Below are 24,779 nucleotides of genomic sequence, written 5' to 3'. Positions count from 1 at the left end.
TTTTAAAAATTTTAAAACAATTTCTAAAAAATTTAAAATAGTCCTTTCAAATGTTCATAATCTTTTTAAAAAATCAACATCTTATAATATTTTTATCAATTAGAACAATAAAAGATTATTAAAAAATATATAATGAATAGATAATACAAAAATAACAAAATATATGATAAAAATTTTATTTATTAACACTAAAATAACATAACAAATAACATTATTGAATCATTAATCTATGATATTTAGAGTATTTCTAATATTCGGTATTAATTTTATTTTATTTTGGGTTTCACAAGATGTCAGATTAGTATTTATGAAACTATATATCATAAGACTTGATTTGAAACTTAATATAAAATTTGTCACTCTAATGTTTAGTTTTATTTTAATTTAAACTTTAAGTTATTTTTAATTATTTCAAATAAATTTAATTAAATTGTAAAAATTAAACTAAAATAAAAAAGATTAAATTATAAAATTTAATAATTATATACTATATTTAAAAGATATTACACACTAATAAAAATAAACTTTAAAATTTACCTAGTTAAGCATAATGACATTAAAAAAACACATTGCATATTAAAAAAAAATATTACACATGAATTAGATAGGATACTCGTATTTTTTATCATTGGATTAAATGGGTTAGAAAATAGAAGTGATCCTGAACTTTGATTGTTTGAGAAAAATAAAACTTATAAATGAGATGAACTTGAAATTAAGAAGAAAACTGAGTATTTGAATTTTGGCTTATTGGATTTTAAAAAAAATGCAATAGAAAATTAGAATTTTATGAATGTAAAGATTGATAATTTTATGCATTTAGATGGAAAAAAATAAAAAGTTTATTAATAATTCCAAAAAAATTTATGTTAAATTGATTTTCGTCTATTTTTTAACAAAATTTATAAGAAGATAATAAAAAAGTAGAGTATACATCTAACATATTTAAGTAATTTTTAATTGAGATTTTGTTACAATAAAATAATATTATAATGTTACAATAAAACAACGTTACAATAATAATATTAGTATTCATTTAATGAGTTTAAACAAGTGATAATATTTCACTCTTTTTTCTTCAAAGTGATAAAGTATCTCCTTACTGATATATATCATTTTAAAGATAGTATCCAATATAAGTTTTAATTTTAAATTAGTTCATTTATTGTACAGATCAAAAATGATACTCAACATTAATTTCATTGGAGTTGTTCTTAAATCGAGATAATAATAATAATAATAATAATAATAATAATAATAATAATAATAATAACTAAATCTAAGAGGTCAATGCTAATTTATGAAGTCTATTTTATATGCCTAAACTATTAAAATATTGACACCAAATAAATTTTGAAAAATATTTTTAAGTGAAAAAATATTTTTTGACATAATTGCTAATTATGGTAGTACAAATAACTTTAATTGCAAGTCTATTTTGTACAATATTACAACTAATGAATCTAAAATTTTTTAAGAAATATGAATAAAACACTTGAATTTGTCAAGACATTTCTTCTTCAAGTATTGCAAAGTATTAGGAATTAACTTCACAATAAAATTTTGTAAATCATCAACATTGACTTTGTGTTGACCAAAATTTATAAATTTAACTCCATAAATAACTTAGTTTGCATTGCAAGTAAGTTCTAAAATGTTGCCCTCACAAGCATTCACACAAATATTTCTAATTATTTATGTAAAAAATTTTATCTTAAATAAATTTTTTTATATTTTTAAATAATACTAGCTCATTCTCTTCAATATTAGAAAATGATCATAAAATATGATACTTACAACAACAACAAAAATAACAACAAAATCTTGTCCCACTAGGTGGGATCGGCTACATGAATCGAACAACGCCATTGAGCTCTGTCATGTATCATGTCTACAACGAGATTATTTACTTGTAGATCTCGTTTGACCACCTCATAGATGGTCTTCTTAGGCCTTTCTCTACTTTTTACCCTTTGTCTATCCTCCATCTCATTCACCCTCCTGACTGGGTGCTCTATCGGTCTTCTTCTCATGTGTCCAAACCACCTGAGACGCAATTCTACTATCTTTTCCACAATAGGTGCTACTCCAACTCTCTTCCTTATATCTTCGTTCCTTATTTTATCCAATCGCGTATGGCCACTCATCCATCTCAACATCTTCATCTCTGCTACACTTAGCTTATGTTCATGCTCCTCTTTGGCTACCCAATACTCTGTACCATAAAGCATATCCGGTCTTATAGCAGTGCAATAGAATTTACCTTTAAATTTTAAACACGCTTTTTTGTCATATATAAAATCAGATGCACTCTGCCATTTTGACCAACTTACTTGGATCCTATCATTTACATCCTGTTCAATCTCTTCATTGTCTTGTATGATACACCCAAGATACTTAAAATCCCAAATTCGCTTTTCGGCCAGACTACTTTTGGCCATTTTTTCAGTAGACTGGATTCGAAGGCCGAAACAGAGACTAGTACTATCTGTATCTTCTAAAAAAGCGGATACAGGTAGGTGAGCGTTCAGTGTCTTGCTCACCGCGAGTTTGACTTCTTCGGACGCCCTTCAATAAGATATGAAAATATTTGATTTGCATGCTCCTGTTGGGTTTGACTCCTCTTCTTGTTCTATTGATCAAATGCAACATCAATGATCTCGAGTATCAACAATAAAATTACTGAACATTTGCTATATCTCTCTTTACTCAAAGATAGAGCATTTTCGATCTTAGGCAAACGAGAGTTACCGACTCTACGACCTCGCAAGACGCTACTGTAGTGCTCTTGGGGCCTGCCGCTTTCTCAATTGATGAAAATGAAAACTGTCAAGAGCAGCCCTACACTGCTCTATCTATATAATTTCTTGATGGATTGTCTGCCATCACCTACGCAATTTTAAAGTCGTAGGATGTTTTCTCCAATATTCATCTCTATATTAAGGTTTTTAAAATATGATACTTACAAATAAATATAAATTTATTTATTTTAATTTTTCGAGAAATAATATTTTTTAAAATTAATTTATAATTTACTTAAAAATACATAGATAATATATATATATATATATATATTTTAAATATTAAAATTTATTAATTAGAAATAATTATATATAAATAATTGAAAGGGACTATTTTAAAATTTTTCAGTGGCTATTTTGAGATTTTTTTTAAACTCTTCATAGATTATTGCTTTATACTTCATCTTAGGAATTGATTTGTCTAAATCGCATATATGGACACTTAATAGCCACGTATATAAGTTAACATTACACATCAGTAATTATCGTTAATGATTAACAGAGAAAATTGTATTGTCTAATCAAAATAAATATTAGGGACTGTTTTATATATAATATAAATTGAACAACACAAGGATTTATATATAAATATATTAGTGACTGTATTTGGTGGTTGATTTTAATATAAAAATATTTTTTATTTTTATATGTATTTGATATCTCATAAAAATTTCTATTATACAATTATAAATAAGTTTGACTATTCATATAGATTTGATTATTCTACTATAATTAATTTAATTATTAATTATACGCAGTATTCATTTAAATATTTATTTCAATTCTAGTAGCATATTTGTTTAGAAAAACAATCATTTGTACCAATTAATTTTATGAATGCTGATAAAAGTATTCATTAAAAAAAAAGAAACTAACGTACTTATTAAAGATGGGTTTCGTACGACAAAAATATCTAAACTCTAAATTTTTGTTGAATTTTTAATAAAATTTTTAAATTATCTCTATCCTTTTATGTTTAACTTTTAACCCCACAATTATATCTTCTCCAAATCTCAAACATTCACGTCCCTCCATTACCACCACCTTAACCACATTTTCTATTCTCTGCTACTCCACTACTGCCACCACCGCCGCCACCATCTTTCCACGCCGACGATGACAAAGATGATGACAAGGCCTCTAGACAATCCGCCTGTTCCCATGCCACCTTCGACAACACCCACCTAAAGTCCCACGACGGCCCAGCACCGTCTCAAGTCTGCACACAGATTACCTCTACCTCGACACTATTGTTGTTGCTGCAATTTACAAAGACATCAACCATATCTTACTTCGAAAAGTCAGTTCCATCAGACATTAGTGACACATATTTCCTTCTCGTTCTCAATATCACCTTTTGTACAACCGCCAAGCGCATCCACAAAGATAAGATTGTCGAATATGCATGCTTCCAGATCTAAGCGCAGCCGCATTTCCAGAAGAAGGTAGCGTTTCGAATTTTGTTTTTGAGTGATACTTTTTGCTATGGTTTTGCATTTATGGTTTGGTTTGATACTTGAATCAGATGCAGGTATGGTGATAATGATTACAGAGGAGGAGAGGATTATAAAAAGAGGAGTAGTAGTGATGATGTCGATGATGATTATCTTGATGATGTTAATGTCCACTGACGGTGGTGGTAGCAGTGGTAGAGTGGTAGAGAAGAGAAGGTGGTTAAGGTGTTGACGATAGAGAGATGTAAAAATGAAATATTTGAGAAAAAAAGAGATGGTGGTGGAGTTCAGGTTAAAGATAAAGGAGGTGGTAATTTGAGAATTTTACTAAAAAACAAAAATTTAGGGTTTGAATATTTTTGTCGTACGGAATTTATCTTTAATAGATACAACATTAATTTTTTTTTAATAAATACTTTTGTTAACGTTCATCATAAAATTTATGGTACAAATAGTTGTTTTTGTTATTTATTTTTTAAAAAATAAAATATGAGTACAAATAGTTGTTTTTATTTGTTTTTTTTTTAAATAAAATAGTTTAATCTTATATACATCCATATTAAGTGGAATCTTTTAAAAAAAAAAAGATAATTTAAAATAATTGGTTATTACAACTTAGTTACAATTTGAGATTGAAACTAAATTCGTTGCTTGTTAGTAAGTCGATTAATCTAAAAGTTTTTAAGGAGAAGCAAGCACACAACTAATGGAGCCGAGGCAACGATTACTTAATTCGTTGCTTCTTTCTCCATCAAGTTGGCGTGTGCTGTAAATAACTGGGTTCCGCAACTTGCAGCCACGTTCCTTTAACGGCGCGTGGTCACCGTCGTACCCTCCCCCAACTTTGTGTTCTGATTAGATTTATCCACTCCGGTAAGTAACGTTTACTTAATTAACTGTCCAATAATTATTTCTTCTCATAACAAATTAACAATCATTAATATTGTTATGATCTAATTCAATCTAATCGCAGCAGATTATTGACATGTTCGGTTTAGGGATGGTAGAGGGATGTGGAATTCCATGGCTGATTTGGATTCAATTCTTAGTTTCTTTTCTTCTCCTTTTCGTTCTATTTTGCTTCACTCTAGATCACACCGATGATGAGGATGGCGGTGCCACCGCCGCGCCGGCCACCGCTTCTACTTCTACCACTAGGTTCCATGTCCATGATATTCACCAGATTCAAAACGACAAGCAGGTCGCCGAGGACGATGAAACGTCCACCGTCGTACTTACCTCCAATCTACGCCATACACAGGTTACACACCTCATCATTTTTCTTCTTCAATCTTTGTTTTTTGTTTTTTTTTTAAATATTATTATTTTGTTAATTTGTTCCTTTTCTCTCCTAAACGAGCAAGAGATCGAGTACTTGGCCTCAAATAGAGAATTTTGTTTTTTTAAATTGGACAATTATACTTTTACATTCCAGTCAATAAAAGATTAACAGTGACTAGTTTTGAGGAGTTTAAACACTATATATAGATTTTTAAGTCCGATTCTCATTGCCACGCATGTTCTAAAAAAATACATATCCCTATGATTACAGCTGAAGAACTCTTACAGAGATTTAATCCTTAATTGAATGTTCGTCACTTTTTTAAATTTAGCATTTAAATTTAAATTAAGAATAATGTTACACATTTAATATTTTTGTTAAGCAAGTCCTATTAAATTTTATTGTTTAATTTTGTTAAATTTAATTTATAAAAAAACTTGAATGCATAGTATTATTCAAAAATAAACATGAGAGTGATATCTCGAGTAAAAACCAGTGGAACTCCTTTTCTATTAAATACTAAGGATAAGTTTGGATTGATTTAAAAAAATTTATTTTTTTATTTTTTTAATTTTGTTATGTATAATTATTAATACAATAATTTTGTTAGATATTATTTTAATTTTTTAAATTAATTATATTTTTTATTATGTATAATTACTAATATAAATATAAATGTTATTAAATATATATAAATAAAAATATCAAATATATTTTTTTGTAATTATATGATATTTATTAATATTATTTTTTTAATAAATATATATATAGTATATACTAATATTAAAATATTTATATTAATATAAAAATAAAATTAAAAAATTTTATTATAAAAAATAAAAAAAATTATTATAAAAAATGACTAAAATTTTATATAATTATCTAATATAAGTAGATTAGAATTTGTTGATTATAATTTATTGAAGTTTTAATTATTTTTAAAATATTAGTGAAGATGTGTATTTTAAATTTTAATTTTAAATTTTTTATTATTTTATATTTTTTATTTACGTGGAATCAAATTAACTGATTTTATCAGTGACCTACCAATAACCAATAAATAAATAACTTGACCGGTTTTATCACTATTTTAATTCTGACAATTATGATCAAAACAGCTCATATTTGTTTTATTTAACTTTTATTTATTGCAAGATATATTAAATAAACTAAAAATAAGAAGTTTAAGCAGTTTTTAACTAATTTTTTTTATAAGACATTTCTGTTAAAACTAAAGACCATCCATTTTGATATTGTTGCAAATTTGCAATTCATTACTGTGGCGAAAGTGAGAATTTTGTAATGCAAAACATTGCAGCGCTCCCGGATATGGTTGTAACGAGTTTAGTTATCAAATAATGAATAGAGTTTAGTTAATGTGTGTCTTATAAGACACATGAAAAAATTTACTATTAGTTAAAAATTTTAAATATTTTTATTTAATAAAAACAAAATAAATACGTTAAAATTTTGATTTTTTTATATTTTTAATAAAAAAATTTTACTAATAGCAAATTTATTATGTATCTTAAGGACACATATTAGCTAAGCCCTAATAAATATAAATTAAATGCATTGATATCTTAGCATTTAGTGTTATGTATTTTTCCTTTCCGCTTATGTGTATGACTGTATGTTATTATTATCCTACGTCATGACATATCAGTTATCACTTAGCCATATATCGCATATACCCTAAACCCTTTAACTAACTCTTAAATCATAGTTAAATGCAAGGAGAAGATCATTTAAGTCCTAAGAAATCCATGTCAAACTATATAGTCAACTCTAACTCACACAGATGTACATATATAATTTATTTTTATTTTATTTTATTTTTTTTGACATATAGTAATTACTTGTACATATAATGTATTTTAGCAGGGCGGAGAGAACCTAGATATAAAGGATGACAGTGTATCATGTTCAAGCTTGAAAAGCGAAGAAGAAAGTACAGATGACAATGAGGATTCATCATCACCTGAATTATTTTTACACCCTTGTCAGTATTTCCAGTTAGCCACAGTAGCTTTTCTCAAATGTTTCGGCCTAGATTCTACGCCTGACCCTTCTTCAACCTGTAGGCGTAGGAAAAGAAAAGAAAGTTGATAATGAAAATTATGCTCCGTTAATTCAATTATTTATGAGCCTTAATCTAAATTAAAACAAGAAAGAAAACTTTATTTCCATTCTTGCATGATTTAACAAAGGGAAAGTATAAGGAGCTAATGGCTTAAGCGTACAATGTGTACAATGGCTTAAGAGTTCGATCCTTAGTAAACTCCAAAATCAGCTTAAGTTTTTAGGATGAGTGGTTTTATGACATGAGATGTTTATTATCCCTGGTATCCGGATGATTATTCTGGATAGTATAGGTGATGTTCATTTTATTCATAGACTAAAGATTTAGCTCATTGTACACATTGTACACTTAGGCCATTGACTCCCTAGCACTACTCTTTAACAAATTAACACTGGACAACTATTGGGAAGAATAACGAAAAATCTAAAATATTTGGAGGATCAAATACAATTATGAATTTTTTTATTAACTTTTATATATTTCGATGAATGCAACCACTTAAAGAATGATTTTGTTTCTCAAGCTGAATTTACTCTAAATGTATCTCGAAGGATGGAATTTATACCATGTCTATGAAATTTATTCCCTATTAACACTTGAACATAAAGGAAGAATATGATCGCATTGCCATTAACACATTAGAACTCAGAAACTAATTTTACGGGACTTTAGTAAGATTGGATTAAGTTAATTGTATTGGAAGTTAATAAAGTGAAAAAAAGAAGGATTATCTGAAAATTAAAAAACAAGCTAGTTCAGGCATTGGTATAGTAATAAAAACATGATAAAACAAGATAAACATTTTAACTTTTAAAGTACAAGTACTAACTTTCCCTGGCATTTCACAACCTTTAATTACTATTAATATCTCACAACCTAACCTAAATTTTCATGGTTGCCATTGTGGTTTCATCTTCTGATTGCCCTACAGTATTGTCATGAAGGAAAGTAAAGAGAGTCTCTGTGTACATGGTTGCAATAATCCTTAAAACATTTCCAGTTAAAAATATTTAGCCTTCTACCTTCAGTAGGTGCTGAGGACAGATGTGCATGCTGGAGGGATGACTCGCGGTGAGTGAGAAAGTAAGGGAATATTAAATCTCTGTTTTGCAGCAGATTATAGGTCCTACAAAAGCAGTATTTGTCGGTTGCTTACACACCTATTTATAATTATAAGAGTTCCACTATGGCATGTGAAGTAGAGCATTATGCTCCAACTTGCGAGGGCCTATGACGTAGAATCAAACATTCTCAAGGTCGACGCAGGAGACATCCGCGTTATCGCTGAACTGATCGGCAGTATATTCGGCATACCTTCTAGAGGTTAGTAGAAGTTATATAAGTTGTAATAATTACTATGCGTGTTTTTTGGTTTGCCTTTGTTGACACTGATTGATTGTTGTATAATGTTTCGTTAATGTAGGGGACCCAATCCCGGAACTGTAGAAGAAAAATGCATCCCCTCTAGCACTTAAGAGACAGTTCCAGAAGAAAACAACAACACAACTACAGGACTTTGTCTTTGCTTGTCCAATGGAGACCGAGCAACAAAGGATGACTTTTAGACGATACTTTATCCTCGTGGTTTTGAAGATGTTTCTTTACCCCACAAGCCAGCAGACTATTTCCCCATGGCACCTCCCTCCGATTTTGGATGTTTCGAACCCAAGAAGATTCCACTAGCCGTATCAGATATTAAAGTGGTTGCGAGATGCAATAAGAAAAATTCTAAAATGAGAACTGAGAAACATGCAGCGGGTGCATGTTCATGTTGCTGGTATCGCAAATAATTTACCTAAATTTTTACTACATGTACATCTTAAGTTGTAAATCCTAACATTTGAATTACTTGTTTCTAGGTTCTGTAGTTTCATTGCTTAAAGCATGGTCCGTTACATGCATGTCAAGCACCCGAGCCTTGGATTGATGAATGGACCGCTAATGAACTTGATAAGAAGGCCGACCATGTTATTTCACAGGTACAATCCGTAGTAATTTCATTTTTATAGTCAAATTGAATACAAATGCCATCGAAGGTTCAAATTGATTTTTGCTAACTTTGTTGTCCCACATTGAACACACAGGGATGCATCGTGGACAAGGCAAGGAAGGGGAAAAAAAAGAAGAAAGCAGCTAGTTATAAAGCAGAAAATGAAAAAGCAAGAAGGCTGAGCAAGGACTCCGAACAAGCACCATCTACCTGGAGCAGGACCAAATCTCAGCATAGAGATATGGATGCGCAGAAGGTGAGCTCAGTTAATTTAAATTACTTGTGTTATTATCATGGATGTTTATTTTAGTAAGTATGCAACTGGTTTGAGTATTTATCATGCATATGACGATATCTAGGAATATAGCCCCGACTGTGGTCATAAAAATTATTCCTCTCCTCTCAAACATGATAAAGTGTTTTATATATGTTGTTTTTCATATCCTGCTGTGTTGCTTATATTGCTTAATCCGCTCAATGTATACACCACAGGAATGTAGGCCTGGTAGGAGGAGAAAGTTGCCTATTCGCAGAAGCTGATCTGGAAGCAGCATTAAAAAAGCACTTCTAGGAAAGAGTGTCCCAAAAAGCAAGGGGACATCCTATGAAGAGCATGGATACTTAACTCGTCCTTGAACAAAGAGCAACATTTGGCATCCTATGAAGGCCGGGGAACATCTGGTATTACAAAGGAAGGACTTATGGACCTTGAAAGCCCGCAGTTGGGTCAACAGCACGGTAAGTATCTGAACTTAATCATGCATTTTAATTCCCTACCTTTCTATCGATGTTTAGTTTATACTTGCTCAATATATTGTGTAGGTCATTCAATGGATGTGTTACCCTTCAACGACACCGAATCATCTATATTCAAGCGAGATTTCTATTGCGTGTGTCCAGGGATATTAGTAATTACACTCTACTGATTACAATATGTTTAGATTTTGTAAGGATTCTTACTAGTTGTGGGTTTGCAGGAATCAGTCACATGAAATGATAATCTGCATCATTCATTGACGGTGCAAGTCCAATATATGTGGGGCTTGGTCCAAGCTTTGGTGAGAATAATAGGTTCTTTGACAAAGTCGAAGCTGAAAAGAGAAAATGGGTCACTTGTAATCTTTTTTAAATACACTGCACTTACGATATATTAGACAACTTGTAAAATTTTGAACATTCTTAGTTTGTTTTTCCTGGTTATGTTGCATGAGTTGCATGTGATTATTTTGTTACCAGAACTAGCACCACTCTCTCTTATTATATTCAAAACAAACATGTAAAGATCTCCCTTCATGCTATGTGTTATTTAACATGGACAAGGATGGTCTGTTTGACTCTTAGAGACTGCTATTTTGTTTTACAATATTTATATCCTGTCTGAATCAGGTTCTAGTTTATGCGTGTCCTTTTTCTAAGTAAAAATATTTGCATATGTTGCCTAAAGTGGGTTTTGGAATCCAATATTTATTCCATATTTAATTTGAAACGGATAGTTACTATTTCATACTATAAATATGGTTATTTTTATCTCCATATTTGCTCTTCGGGTGTGCCATGTTATTGCGTTGATTGAAGCTACTCTTCTTTGCTGTTGGATACGTTTATAATGGGTTGGGTGGGTCTCTTAGGCCTAGTAAATAGTTGCTTTAGGCATCTTATGTCTTCAGGATCAGTAAATTTTTTTTGTTTTTGAGAATTATGTTGTGACTGTCATCTGATTTGAGGATGTTCTGGTTCTTTCATGGTCGAGGGAGTTGACTTATTTTTTTTAAGAGACATATTCAATCTTGTGTACTCTTTGCTGCAGTCGTTAATTCCTAATTGTTGGAGGGGCCATTGGTGGGTATATGCATTTGAGGTGAATGCGAATCGCCTAGTGATAATCGACAGTTTGCATTCTGTACCACAAGTTGATGAACGAGATATTCTCGATGCATATGTGGTAAGCTAATATATTCCTTTTATCCGATATACAGTTATAATATGTAATTCTATAGCATATTGTTCGAGTATTTTGTTCCTTGATTTCTAGGGGAAACTGTTTGAAGACATGGTGAGAATTATAATTCCTGTATTCGTCCGGACTACATACGGCCCATCTCGTTCTTACGCCAGGGTTCCAAAGCAATCGAACAAGTGAGATGAAATTACAACTCAACTTTTGAGGCTTTTTATTTTTCTTTCCGTCATGGGGCATACCTTATTAAAAATTCTTGTCATCCTGATTGCATAAGTGTGTTATTTGCATGTAGCTTTGATTGTGGCATCTGTATTATTAAGTTCATGGAAAGTTGGGCTGAAGACTGTGCTCTTGATGAATGGGACGAGGTGACTACAATAAACTTTTGGGCATATATCACGCGTCAATTTGAATATATATCACTGTAACAGTTCTTACTCCTAACTCGCCTGGCAAATCTATTTACAGGATTCACTCTAATCATACAAGATGGAGTTGATACTAGACATTGTCTGTGGGCCACATAATGCATTGGTTGACCAGGTTCTTGCATTATTGAAGGACAAGGTTGAACCTGTATGGCGTAATCAACCATAGAACAAGAGAAAAGAAGTTAGATCACCATTCACTGCACCTAGCACGAGGACATTGATAGAATGTGCAGAAGGATTACCAAAGGGGAGGATAATCAAAGGGGGGAAGAAGTAGCGTACCAAGGTTTAACTGGTGTGAATTTAATTACCATATGATATTTAGCTTACTTTCTGCTTAGATTCTTGGGGATTTATTTATGATACATTTCAAGGACTTGTTTCCAGTAGATTTTTTTTAAATAAACTTCTGTGAATCTGTTGGTGTAAAGTTGTTCAGGCATGACACATTTACGAGTGTGACAAACTGACCATCCATTTTGTTTAGGAAAAGTAACCATCTAGATTCTTATTGAACCGAACATCTGGTTTGTTATGTCTTATCACAGGTATGTCTCTTTTGTATTTTAGATTTGACTTCAATATGTTAAGTTATGACATCATGATCACTGGTGTTGACACAAGATCCAATGATTTCTTTGGAATGCATGCTACAGATAGTATATGTTGAAATACCCGATGAATAACCATCCATAAACACTAAGAGCTAAACATCCAAAATTATACAATAACAAACATCCAATGTAACTCGGTAAAAATAACAACATAATTACCTTTTAAAACGACCAGCTACGTACTAAATGACCATGTAAAATAACATTGTGAAACCGTGATAGTCTGATAAAACATAACCAGCAACCATTATACACAAGTAAGCACCCAACAATAACCATCTATGTTCACAGTAAAAGCGAACATCTGATCACGTACAGAAATGAACATCCCAAGTATGCGAAAAAAATCATGTAGTCACTATCTAAAACAAACAGCTATGTACCGAATGACTATATAGTATAGCAAGAAGCAATTTAGTACAAATTTAATAACCTAACTCGTAAGTTAAAGAAAAAACATTATCTATAATTATTTTGCATTCAGTTCATTGAAATTAATAAAGTAAAGTGGTTCATTCTGGCCAAAGAAAAATAGTTCATGGAAATTAATCAAGTATAGACTCTTGCAACAGCTGCCTACAAACCTTAAAACTATTTATTTATAACATAAGACCACTCTCTTCATCTAATCTTGATAATAAATAGATATCAATCTGAACCCTATAAACATGGAGATTAAAAATAAACACAAGCATACCCATGTCCAACTTATTCTAACTTTTGTTGAAGGAGCTTAACAAAGACATGAAACCACCAGCTTATTGGGGATCATTCCGGCCGACAACAGCACCGAAATTTATATCTTGAGATGCCTTCAAACGAACCACCTGCTAAACACAACTAAAAATGACAACAATTAACTTCTTGCATAGTACTATACCAAATAAACATGCAAGGTCGAGATTGATTGATACAAACATGTAACAGGGAGACATTCTTGTTTTTCTTTCGAGCATATTTCTTGAGGGACTTCTCCAGGGCAACGCCAAGCCTCTTACTCTTTGACCGGCCCTTTGTGGTGACCTTCGATGGGTCTTGGATGTCGACTACACCGACAACGTTCGAACTTTGTGAATCAATGCTAGTGTGGGTCTCCGCCATGCTCTCAGACCTCTTCTTGGCACGGTGCGTAGCCAGCTTGGCCATTTTTTTTAGAGCAGTATGCAGCAATGCTGTTACGTCGTCGTCACCGACGAACTCTTGAGCAACATTGTAGAAGTGTGCACATAATTTTCTGAATGCAACATGACTCTCATCCGACCGACTGACGCCGTGACTACTCTTGACATACGTATGCTTGCACTTTATGTTCTTGCTCAATCGAGGGAGAATATAATAGGTAGGTACTTTATACAATTTATACGAATGGAAAACTGCAAGACAGTGACAGCACAACACACCTGAACTCTAAAAAAGATTGCATTCACAATGAACCTTTTGTGTGGAATGGTCAAAGTGGACATCGTATGGAACGTAGAGAATAGTATCATTGACTAATTTCTCCTCTTCCACCTTCATGCATATTGATGGCCCCTATTTAGCAACTACAGAGACTCTGCAATCAGCCTTCTTTACAAACTCAGTTTGAACATCCCTAAACATGCTGATAGTGTACTCCTACTGAAATTGTCTCTCCATAGGCAAGCTCATTGCACAAGGGATAACTCCCCTCGAATCTGCAGCATCATCCTCCAATTCCCTCTGCTCCTTGATTCCAAGCACTTTGTCATATTCGTGAACAAATTGGACCAAGCTAGCCCTACTATGTAAGAATCCACCGTAGAATGCGTGCAGGCTCTCACTCCTTTGCGTACTCCTTATGGCAGCCAAAATTCACCCTTGAAGTATATGGGTACCCACATGTGTCGGTCATCATAGAGGTCTATAGAAAAAAATTCAATTTTAGCAAAGAAACCTTACACTGAACTTATTACTACAAATAAGAAAAAGCTAGATACCAAATAATTGTCAATTAAAGCGTGTAAAGTAATTGTACACTAATAGACCTGACAGCCATGTGTTGTTATGTAAGTTATACTCATCTATAAATTCTGACCAGTTATCCTCAAATGACTCCTTAGTCTGAGAGTTCCACACAATGTCATTGAGGTCATCATACAACTCTCTGTACCGGTGGTAACCTCCAAGCTTGTGCGATAACTTCTTCGTAATGTGCCAGATGTACCACCAGTGGCGTGTATCAGGTATCGCATTTCTGATCGCACAGAAAATGGATCTGCATTGATCGGTGATGATCCGCTGTGGAGCAGTTCCCATGTACTTCACCCATTGGCTGAAAACCCACTCATAACTTGTGATTTCCTCATTTCCCAGCAAAGCACAATCGAGGAGGGTCGACTTACCATGGTGGTTTACACTGACAAATAACATAAACGGTAATCCATGCCTACAAGAAAAACCAACCAGAAATAAGAAATCTCAATCACGACCGAAGAAAATAAAAAAATAAAGAAAAAAAACACCAACTTAACTACTTCATACCTGTTTGTACTGTAGGTGCTATCAACTGACACGACGTCTATTCATACGACGCCCTACACCTTGCATCCACCCATACTACACTCCTAAATTTACACCCCTCATCTAACTTCACCGCGTAGAAGAAGTTCAGATTGATGTCCTTCATTCTCATGAAGTAGTTCATCATCTCCCTGACATCCGCATTCACGTTGCTGGATCGGAGCCTTGCTATAATATAATTTCTTAAATCCTTTTCTGAGAATCCTAGGTTAGACAGGCCCCCAGCTTCATTTGCCAAAGCTAGGAATATCTTATTTGGTCGAATCTCAGCCTCATCATTATCCTCGATCACGCACTTCGCATGCATGGTCAGCTCCCTATACTCATGGAAGTGCACCACCTTTCTCACTGAACATGGGTGCGAGTACCTCAACTCAACCTTGAACAAAACCCACTCTTGGATGTCCTTATCAAACGTCACATATATCCTTGCCTTGCACCCAGGAGCTAAAATCATGTTCTTCCGTGTTGGTACTTTGACACGAGACCCGCGGAACCCATTGCGATTACAGTGGATAGCTTGGTTAACAGGTTTTTTTGTGATCTTGTCACATGTTGTCGTCCTTATCTTAGTTGCAAATTCTACTTTCTTTACGTATGTAACATAGAATTCATGAGCCATCTGCAACTGTGCAAACCGTATTTCAACTCTTGGTATTTCATCTTCTTGAAGGCAACTATGATCCGATAACTACATTTCAGATTAATTACAAAAAAATCATTACCATTAATGATCAAATCAAACATGCAGATCATGACTACACAAAATTAAACTACAGTCTAAAACATCGTAATCAAGAGACATCTCTTCACTTCCAACCTCAGTAACATCCGACAGTTGCATGACCTATAATTCCAAAATAAACATAAAAAATCAAAGAAAAAATAAATCTTTATTAAATATCATGTAGATAAAACCTCTATAACCAGCACAAAAAAAAAAAAACTAGAAATAAAGTTAATCATCCTAACAATTCTAGCTTAAAAACAAATGCATGAAAATGACAATGATGGATAATTGAATTAATTATTTCATTTTACCTATTATATAAGGATCGTAACTACTATGGATTCTCTTTTACAATGTCATTGTACCTCACATAGCTGAGCATGCATTATATATAATTACCATATACACAATTCAGTCCTCGATTTCAATGCTTGCATCACCCTAGAGTTGCTTTTTTTATTCATTCAATGATTATCATGTATAATTATATACATAAATTCTTATCTACACATGCAGGAAGCATATAAGCATACCATTCATTATAAAACAATCATATAAGCATACCATTAATTAATTTATGCAAATTCTCCATACATATAAGCATATAAGCATGAAAAATAAGCATATAATATGCAGGAAGCATATAAGCATATAAGCATATAATATGCAGGAAGCATATAAGCATACCATACCATTATAAAACAACTATATAAGCATGCCACGATTAATTAATTTATGCAAATTCTACATACATATAAGCATACCAGTCAATATAAAACAATCACAGATTTGATAGAATCACAAATTCTCCGTCACATATGGGTAAGCATTAAACATAAAAATAAACACACCATTTGCATTGAGATTTAAAATCTAAATCAGTTGAAAAATAACCATCCATTATCAATATTTTGAATGTAAGTTGCTCACCTTATTCGATTGCTCACCGTCGATGACGAAATGGTCAGCTACGTTTTCATATGGATTTGATGAATTCTCATTACCAACGGTAGATGGAACACAACCCAGTAGATCAACCATATCGCACTCCATTAAGGAACTCCGGCTGGGTGATGTTCATGAAGGACGAAGCACACTTGAAACACATTCATCTTGCGATGTCCACATCGGGAAAAAGGCACACATCGGCTGTGCACTATCCTCGTTGGACGTCTAGGTTGCTGCGTTGCCGTGAAGATCGACCAAACAAGAGGAACGTCATGCTAGGCGGCGGACTGTGCAAACGACGAGGCCAGTCGGAACAGACTCGAACGGTAGGCGGTGATTGTGGCAGCGCTGCACTGGCAAGATTCTTGAAAAAATAGAGAGAATGGAGGTCACGCCGTATTGAGAGAGGGAGGTCGTTGTTTTGATTTTATAACTGACGATAATCCTAATTTGTTTCAAATTTCATATTAGAAACAATTCAAAATTAATTAATTGCCCATAATATATTTTTAATTTTAATTTAACCCCATTGTATGCATTGTACAATACATCTATTAGCTCCTCATACTTTTCCTAATTATAATGTTGGTTTAATCCTTGTAGTAACTAAAGTGAGTAGTGTTTTTGTAAGTATCGTTGGGATTTATTGCAAAAACTGTGATGGGTTATTTCAAAAACGGGTAACATGGAGTTAGAGAACTAATGTGTTTGGGCTTAGCCAAAATACCTTTAGTTTCATTGAAAAGCTATTTGTAGTACATAACTTAAGAGTGGATTGCACGACAAAAAAAAAAAGACTGAATTGGGTTGACCAAAATAAAGTAAATGGATTTACACTTATCATGTTAGAAAATTTTTTATTTTCCTGAGAAGCCTTAAATGAAGATGTCATTAAAAAAAGTCTATAAAATGTGTAATTTAATAATTAAAGTTGTGACAACATTTTTTAGCGAGATGAGAGATAGTAATAAATTTTTGGATTAAAAAATGTTTTAGTTTTTTTGTGAAATTAGTCACCGTTTCCTAAAAATTAATTGTCAATAGCAATTACCTTTATTTACTCGTAACATAGAGAGTACAGTACTCTCAATTATTTTATTATTTAGTTTCATTATCATTATATTTATTTTTAATAATTTTAATTAACATGAATAAGTGAATAAAAATAGAAATAAAAAAAACCATAAATATGATGAAAAAAAGTATAAATAAAAAGGTTATGAAAATAAATTAAAATAAGAATATGAAGACTATGAAAATAAATAATCATAAAACTAAATAATTAGTGAAAATTATTAATATATATAGTATGAAAATAACTGAAACAATAATTAAGGATATGTTTTTTTTCCATGAAAAGATTTGGGCGTCAGTCTTATATATTATAAATATGGGTAAAAATATTTGGTCGTTCTTAATTAGGTTGGTATTAAATGTTTTTGTTTAATAATTTAAGTTTGAAAACGGTCTTTTAGAGTAATGTGTCATAGAAGAGAATCCCATGTCAATGTTACACATGTGAAATGAATAATGTAAATCAAATATTTAAAAGTATAATATTTTATTGTGTTTATGAAAAACAAAAAAAATGAATAATGATATTCATAGTTATCTTGTTGTGAGGCTGATTTTTTGCTTTATTCGATTAAGACATAAAAAACCAAATTTTTTTTCCAATTTTTTGTGCTAATTTTTTCCTCTATTATTTTATTTCCTTCTATTTTTTCGTCTTCGATCTAAACAAAGTTTTAATTCAATTTGTCAGCATTTGTCATAGTTATAAAATATTTTGGTGTATTGTAAATATTGTAACTGTAATGGAAAAAATTATTAAAGTTGTTGATATCATTATTTTTATTCATGATGGTTCTTAATAAGACAATTATTTACTAGTAATGTTGTTATCATTTATCATTTCTGACTTGTTTAGGTGCCAAGGGTAAACGAAGTCGTTTATTCATCATCCAGCGTGGTAGGGAAGGTGTCATCTCAACATTCTGTTTGTTTAGTCATCGCCAGAAAGAGTCGAGGGACCACATTGGTGTCCGAACTTGAATCTGAAAGACCAATATAGATAATTTTAAATTTCGAGGACCAAAATGAGTAATTGTGTGAATCTCAATGACTAAAATGGGGATTTAGTCTTGTTACTGTTGTTGTTGTTGTTGTTGTTGTTGTTATTAGAGTAAAGTATCGTTTTTGTCTCCAACGTTCGGGGTAAATCTTATTTGTGTCCTTAACGTTTAAATCGTCCTATTTGTATCCTAACGTTTGTAAAAGTGATTCAATGTTATCCTGCCGTCAATTACACATCATGAACACTTTAGTTTGAGTTTTAAAAATCTCTTCTTGAAGTTAGAATACAAATATTTGGGATAGAATCGATGATCCACTCCAAAAAATAGCTCATCAAAAGTTGAAATTAATTCCTACAACATTTACATAATTCACATTTCTAGGGACATAATTGAATCTAAACACAAATAGTGGGTATAATATTAAAATCGAACACATCCAAGTGAGACCTAATTGAGAATGAATACATCCAAGTGAGAATAATTGAAAAATATAATCTTATTTATTAGTATAATTGATAGTAGGATAACATTGAATCACTTTTATAAATGTTAGGGATACAAATAGAACGATTTAAACGTTAGGGACACAAATAGGACTTACCCCAAACGTTGGGGACAAAAACGATACTTTACTCTTATTATTATTATTATTATTATTATTATTATTATTATTATTATTATTATTATTATTATTATTATGTTTGGAATGAGTTTTGAAGTGGGTTATAAAATGCCCTCCTTATGAGTTTTACAAATTAGTGTTAGCTGAGAAGGAAGATATTAGTGGTGTTAGTTGTTTCTTGTCCCGTTGTTCTGTGAAAACACAATTTCTCTTGTATGCTTAAGTGGTGATGAGTACCGATGGTGGTCATTTTCTGTTCTACACCGTGCAAAGGGGTCATGTTCCTGGCGTGTATCGCTCATGGCAAGAGTGTGAGCAACAAGTCAATGGCTACCGAAACAGCGAACACAGTGGGTTCCGTGATTTGGTTGAGGCTATGGCTTGGCTGCGCAGTGCGGCAGCTCCTCCCGCCCGTCAGCCAACACCACCTATTCAAACGGGGAGAAGAAGACCTTCGAGTTTGTTAGAGGGGGCCTTCTGTTCAATCTCTTCATCCCAGTAAGTATCTTTCAGAGTAGTTCCATCGAATAGCCAGAAATGTGGTGGTGGCAGCAACCTGATGAACAGGGAGGTGAGATGTAAAAACTTTACTTTTAAAGCTTTTATCAAAGTTTTCATTTAGCAAGCTTTTAATGTGGAGTGAGTGTGATGTTGTTGATGTGCAGTGGTAGAGCCAGTAAGTGAGAGAGCGTTCATCATGTAGAAGACATGGAGTTAATGTTGCTAAGAGCGTGTTCGTTCTTTCAAATTGGTCCTCAATTTTTGTTCCTCGATAAATCAACCCGAAGGATGATAATGTGCTTTTTGGTTTCATGGTGGTTCTCCCCCACAATGGCAGAGGACTAGATCTTGTAGCTCATGATTCGTTGTGCTACGAATAATGCTTTACTCGTCAAGAAGTTTCATTTACAATGTTGGATAAGATTCTTTTTGCCATCGATTATACTATTCTTGATTACAACCATCGCATTGTTGTACATGTCACGGCGTAGTTGAATCAGGACAAAAAGGAAGAAATTGACCGATTGAACGAGAGAATTCGTAAACTGGAGCTTGAAAACAAGTAACTTTGGAGACAAGTTAAAATGTTTGGAGAAATGTTAGACGAATAGGTTGACCGTAATGCTGTTCCTGTATGTGATTCTTTTTTAAAGTTACCTTTTGTTTTGATAAGATGAGGCAGTTGCAGGTACCGGGTTGTAAGGGATGATCTTGCTGGTGTTTTGGTTGGGTTTTTGGTAACAAAGATACTTAATCTGGATTCTAATGGAATACAGTTTGCCGTTGGGTTCCCTCTAGGTTTAATGAAGTAGTTGTTAACTTTTATTTATCTGGGATCAACTGGTTGAAGTGGGTATTCTATGTTAGATAGAAATATGTTATTTTATTAACCTTAACTTGATGAATGTTCATAGGTGTATTGAAGACGATCCTTGAGTCTAAAGGGGGTTTGGAAATTTATATTTTCGAAAACTGATTTTCCAGAAAAAAGAGATACAAGAAATGCAAGTAGGAGCTAATATTATCCAATAAATTCATAGAATAATAAGCTAATGCAATTAACAGCTTATATTTATAAATTGTATGTTGACATCTCTTACTTCAAATTTGTTGTAGCAACATGTTGGGATAAATTACTAATGCTATGATTAATAACTAAAAGCAAGAATCAATTGGTGCAACAAAAATTATTACAGGCAATTTTTCTAATTATCGTTTAAAGATATAATTATTATGAAAATAATTTTTTATTTGACAATCATTTATGAAATTCTTGATAATGAAATTTAAAGGATCAATAAACCTAAATAAACTAATGAGCCATCAATTCTTCTTTTCCTTTTAAATTGCTTTGCATGGAATAAAATATTTTTATCTAATTTTTAAATTATTAATTATGTAAAAGAATATTGTATTTAAAATTTCCGTACATGAATATTCACTATTAAATTTAATCTTTTTTTTTTCTACATGGATTTGAATTGGATCATTCTATTTTTATAGATTTGAGTACATGAATATTTACATGTAAATTTAATTTACTATTTTCTTTTTAAACTTCTTTGTATTGGATAATATAATTTTTTTGAAGTTTTTAAATTATTAATATTGTAGACAAGTATTGTATTTGAAATTTCAGTTAAATGTATTTTTTAATAACTTTTTTTCGATGAATTTATTTAAGTTATACCACAAAAAATTAAATAGTCAAGACTCATATTTAAAATACAATACTCTGATAATGGAATTTATTTAAACATATTTACTCTTAAGAGAAGATGTGATAGGAGTTATTCGTCATTAGTTTATACAGTCTTTACAAAAGAAAGCTTTTGAAAATTAACTTTGGGTGAGGCTGGCGTGTATCATATATATAGCTCTTAAGCAAAGGTGAGTAGTCCTTTCATCTGTCATGTCGCCGTTACCCTGAGGTCTACAACTGTGCATATGGGAAAACGCATAGCAAGTAAGGGTGAAAGGGTCATTTCAATCTTGTTGCTTCTTCTATAAGCCTCGTTGGTGGTTTCGTGAATAATTAAATATATTTCTTTTGTTTAGACATGTGATACAAATTTTTTTTTAAATGGAATAATAATATAGTTGTGTTTGTTTAACTGGGCCTAGCTCACTAATGGGCCATGATATGATATGAGCCCATTTCATGGTTTCATATAACACATGTGGAACTATTTATAACCATCGTCCGTGCAAGTTTGAGCAATGGAGACATGTGCTACTGTGGAAGAGATACTTGGAAAAATGAAGGAGCAAGTTGATGCACAGAAGGAGAAAAATAACGATGTCTCTCTCGCTTGGTGAGTAAAGCAATCCCAGTGACACCTTTGTGATTCTTGTTATGTGTTATCTTTCTCATAACAAGTCAAAATATGGTTATGTTTCGAGCAATAAGGTCGCTAAAGGGACGGATGGTGGTGACGGGACCACCGACGATGACCATAACGTTAGGTTCATCCGGATGTTTCAGGAGGTTAGTTTTCTGCAGAACATGTTGTGGCCATTTTGTATGAAGTGTATAGTTGTTACTAAGTTTAGCCTACGTGGAAGTATGTGGTTGTATGGATATTGCAGATAATAAACCGAAATGAAATTACCAGGGAGGTCATGAAGACCCTGGATGACCACATTAGGACTATCTCCGGGATGCTGGTGGATCATGGGAAGATTCTTCAGTCTTTGATGCTTGCTATTGGTCCACTTGCCGACTTGAAGAAGGAAGCCGTATAAGGCAATGCACAGATGGTTGCATGTAGGAAGACGCGAGCAAAGGCGTCGGATCCACAAGAGGCGACTGTGGTTAGCAAGAAAGCTGCGGGAGCAAAGCGTGGTGCCATAAAGCTCTCACTTCCGCTGAAGCCAACAACTAGAGGGAACACGTCCCGCCAAAGAAAGACACAAAAGAACGGAAACAGTGACACCACTGCGTCTGCTAAGTTGAAAGTAAGTGAAGTTATTTTGTTTTGGCAATTTACTTCAAAAAGTATGAACTTAGTTGTTTCATCGTTTACTGTTGGTGCAACACAAGTTAATATTCGAAGACCAGGATTCTGTGTCAACAGAAGGTAGTGACGTCTGGCAAACTGAGCATGGGTCGTCGTTCACATATCACACACATCCTGCCTTCCATGTTGCATATAAGATGCCGTAGGTAATGAGTTTACCGTTTGGGTGTTTAGTAATATTTCTTTCCTTTGTGAAGTTCCCTTGTGTTAGTCCAAATGGAGTTAACTTACATGGAGTTTGTGTAACTTTGCTTGGGTAATGTCTCGAATTGGTTTTTGGCCACCAGAGAGAATGCATTTTCAGGGGTCGGAGTTTACTATGACCGCTTATATTTTCTCGAAGAATCTGGATGAACGGTACGTATGTATTCGGCTTGGCTTAGTGAATGTGAGTTGTCGCAATAATACACTTGAGCGGTCTTCAGTTATTGGAGCGTGATCATGATTGTTTACTGTTTCTTTTGGTAGGGAGATTCTAGTTGCGGATGAGCACTTACAGGATGATCGCCGTGCACTGTGGAGCCTACAACCAGGACACCAAGTTGTTGACGACGTGAGTAGTGGTTAACATACGTTCTTGTTATATGTTGGTGTGTGGGAAGCCTTTGTATCACTATTGGGTAACCATGTTTCCTTCAACAGGTTATCAACATGGTGGCCTCCATGCTCAGCTTCGACAACATGTCTCCTAAGTGGTTCTTGCCAACCACCTTTGCAGTAAAACTATGTTTTCGTGTCAAAAAAAGTGCGCTAACCGTTTTTGTTTTCATGAGAAGCTTTAAGTGAATATGTCATTAAAATAACGGCTTAAAAAAGTGTAAGTTAATAATTAGAGTTGTGATAACATTTTCTTGTCAAGATGAAAGATAGAAATAACATAATTCACGTTTACTAACTAAAATAATAGTCTGATTATTTATGGAATAAGAATAAAAAACCAATAATTTAAGGTTCGAAGAAACTATGTTGCGTAGTGGTTTTTGATTTCTTATCCGTGGTTAATTATATGGTGCTTGTAAATTGGTGTCCAATTATTGTGTAGTTTTTTTAAGCAAAATTTAATTATTAAAAGTTAATTTACATTTATAATTTCTGAATTGAATATTAATTTTTCCTTTTTTCTTATGAAATTAGACACCGTTGCCTAAAAATTATTTGTCAATAGCAATCACTTTTATTCACTCGTAACATAGTGAATACAGTACTCTTAGTAAAACCTGAGGCGGTTGATTTGTGTTTGTGTCTTATGTAAAACTGTGTTTTCATGTCCAGCAAATTGCGCTAAGTCTTGTCAACCATAGCATTAACACTTTTGAATTCATCCGCACTAATTTCATGGGCTATGTGGATAACTTGCATCGGGTAACAATATATTTCTGTACTTTAATTGACAATAGTCCTCTGCCTTTAGTTTAGTGTTGTCTTAGACAAGTGGATAAACTCGACTTCTCATGTGCTTTTAACAATGTTGGTGTCTCGTAACTTATTTGCTTGATTTGTACAGATATATGTTCCGATGTACAGGGAGCAACATGATGGGTCGATAAATGCCGGTTAAGAATTCCTGAAAAATTTTTTCTAAAACAGCGTTGCAAGTACCGTCTTAACCGATAAAATTTCCACTATCAATTTCAATTGCATCACAATTAATAATAAATGACCGGGAGTAGAATTCTGGGTCATTTCCCTAAGAGTTGACACAAGAGGCAAATTATTGGTTAGGA

General features: G+C 32.7%; 3 protein-coding genes and 1 long non-coding RNA gene across 4 annotated transcripts; 3 read left to right on the top strand and 1 right to left on the bottom strand.

The window, feature by feature from the left end:
* Positions 1 to 4,202: 4,202 nt before the first annotated feature.
* On the top strand, positions 4,203 to 7,677 carry LOC130957375 (uncharacterized). Its single transcript, XM_057884238.1, has 5 exons — positions 4,203 to 4,246; positions 4,333 to 4,417; positions 5,032 to 5,128; positions 5,347 to 5,516; positions 7,422 to 7,677. The coding sequence occupies exons 1-5, from the start codon at positions 4,203 to 4,205 to the stop codon at positions 7,644 to 7,646; spliced, it is 621 nt and encodes a 206-aa protein (XP_057740221.1). The 3' UTR covers positions 7,647 to 7,677.
* A 992-nt stretch (positions 7,678 to 8,669) lies between these two features.
* LOC130954150 (uncharacterized) lies at positions 8,670 to 10,748 on the top strand. The gene is made up of 6 exons (XR_009076198.1): positions 8,670 to 8,943; positions 9,044 to 9,397; positions 9,480 to 9,599; positions 9,705 to 9,866; positions 10,103 to 10,348; positions 10,433 to 10,748. It is a non-coding gene; the product is annotated as an uncharacterized LOC130954150 (long non-coding RNA).
* Positions 10,749 to 13,373: 2,625 nt separating this feature from the next.
* Positions 13,374 to 16,927, bottom strand: LOC130957374 (protein FAR1-RELATED SEQUENCE 5-like). Its single transcript, XM_057884237.1, has 6 exons — positions 16,817 to 16,927; positions 15,944 to 16,003; positions 15,177 to 15,847; positions 14,622 to 15,022; positions 13,534 to 13,988; positions 13,374 to 13,442 (listed from the first exon to the last, which is right to left on the bottom strand). The coding sequence occupies exons 1-6, from the start codon at positions 16,925 to 16,927 to the stop codon at positions 13,374 to 13,376; spliced, it is 1,767 nt and encodes a 588-aa protein (XP_057740220.1).
* A 2,836-nt stretch (positions 16,928 to 19,763) lies between these two features.
* On the top strand, positions 19,764 to 20,971 carry LOC130957373 (uncharacterized). The gene is made up of 3 exons (XM_057884236.1): positions 19,764 to 20,032; positions 20,724 to 20,822; positions 20,950 to 20,971. The coding sequence occupies exons 1-3, from the start codon at positions 19,764 to 19,766 to the stop codon at positions 20,969 to 20,971; spliced, it is 390 nt and encodes a 129-aa protein (XP_057740219.1).
* The last annotated feature ends 3,808 nt before the right edge of the window (positions 20,972 to 24,779 follow it).

Source organism: Arachis stenosperma, chromosome 10, assembly GCF_014773155.1.
Source record: "Arachis stenosperma cultivar V10309 chromosome 10, arast.V10309.gnm1.PFL2, whole genome shotgun sequence".
Lineage (NCBI taxonomy): Eukaryota > Viridiplantae > Streptophyta > Magnoliopsida > Fabales > Fabaceae > Arachis > Arachis stenosperma.
This window is presented reverse-complemented; position numbering and strand designations above follow the sequence as displayed.

Coding starts and splice junctions, on each gene's coding strand:
- LOC130957375 (XM_057884238.1), top strand. CDS start 4,203: ATGCATGCTTCCAGATCTAAGCGCAGCCGCATTTCCAGAAGAAG. Junction 4,247..4,332: donor AGCCGCATTTCCAGAAGAAG/GTAGCGTTTCGA, acceptor AATCAGATGCAG/GTATGGTGATAATGATTACA. Junction 5,129..5,346: donor GATTAGATTTATCCACTCCG/GTAAGTAACGTT, acceptor GCTTCACTCTAG/ATCACACCGATGATGAGGAT.
- LOC130957374 (XM_057884237.1), bottom strand. CDS start 16,927: ATGGTTGATCTACTGGGTTGTGTTCCATCTACCGTTGGTAATGAGAAT. Junction 16,004..16,816: donor ACGGTGAGCAATCGAATAAG/GTGAGCAACTTA, acceptor TTGGAATTATAG/GTCATGCAACTGTCGGATGT. Junction 15,023..15,176: donor GTAGTATGGGTGGATGCAAG/GTGTAGGGCGTC, acceptor TTTTTCTTGTAG/GCATGGATTACCGTTTATGT.
- LOC130957373 (XM_057884236.1), top strand. CDS start 19,764: ATGAGTACCGATGGTGGTCATTTTCTGTTCTACACCGTGCAAAGGGGT. Junction 20,033..20,723: donor TGTTCAATCTCTTCATCCCA/GTAAGTATCTTT, acceptor AGGCAGTTGCAG/GTACCGGGTTGTAAGGGATG. Junction 20,823..20,949: donor GGAATACAGTTTGCCGTTGG/GTTCCCTCTAGG, acceptor GAATGTTCATAG/GTGTATTGAAGACGATCCTT.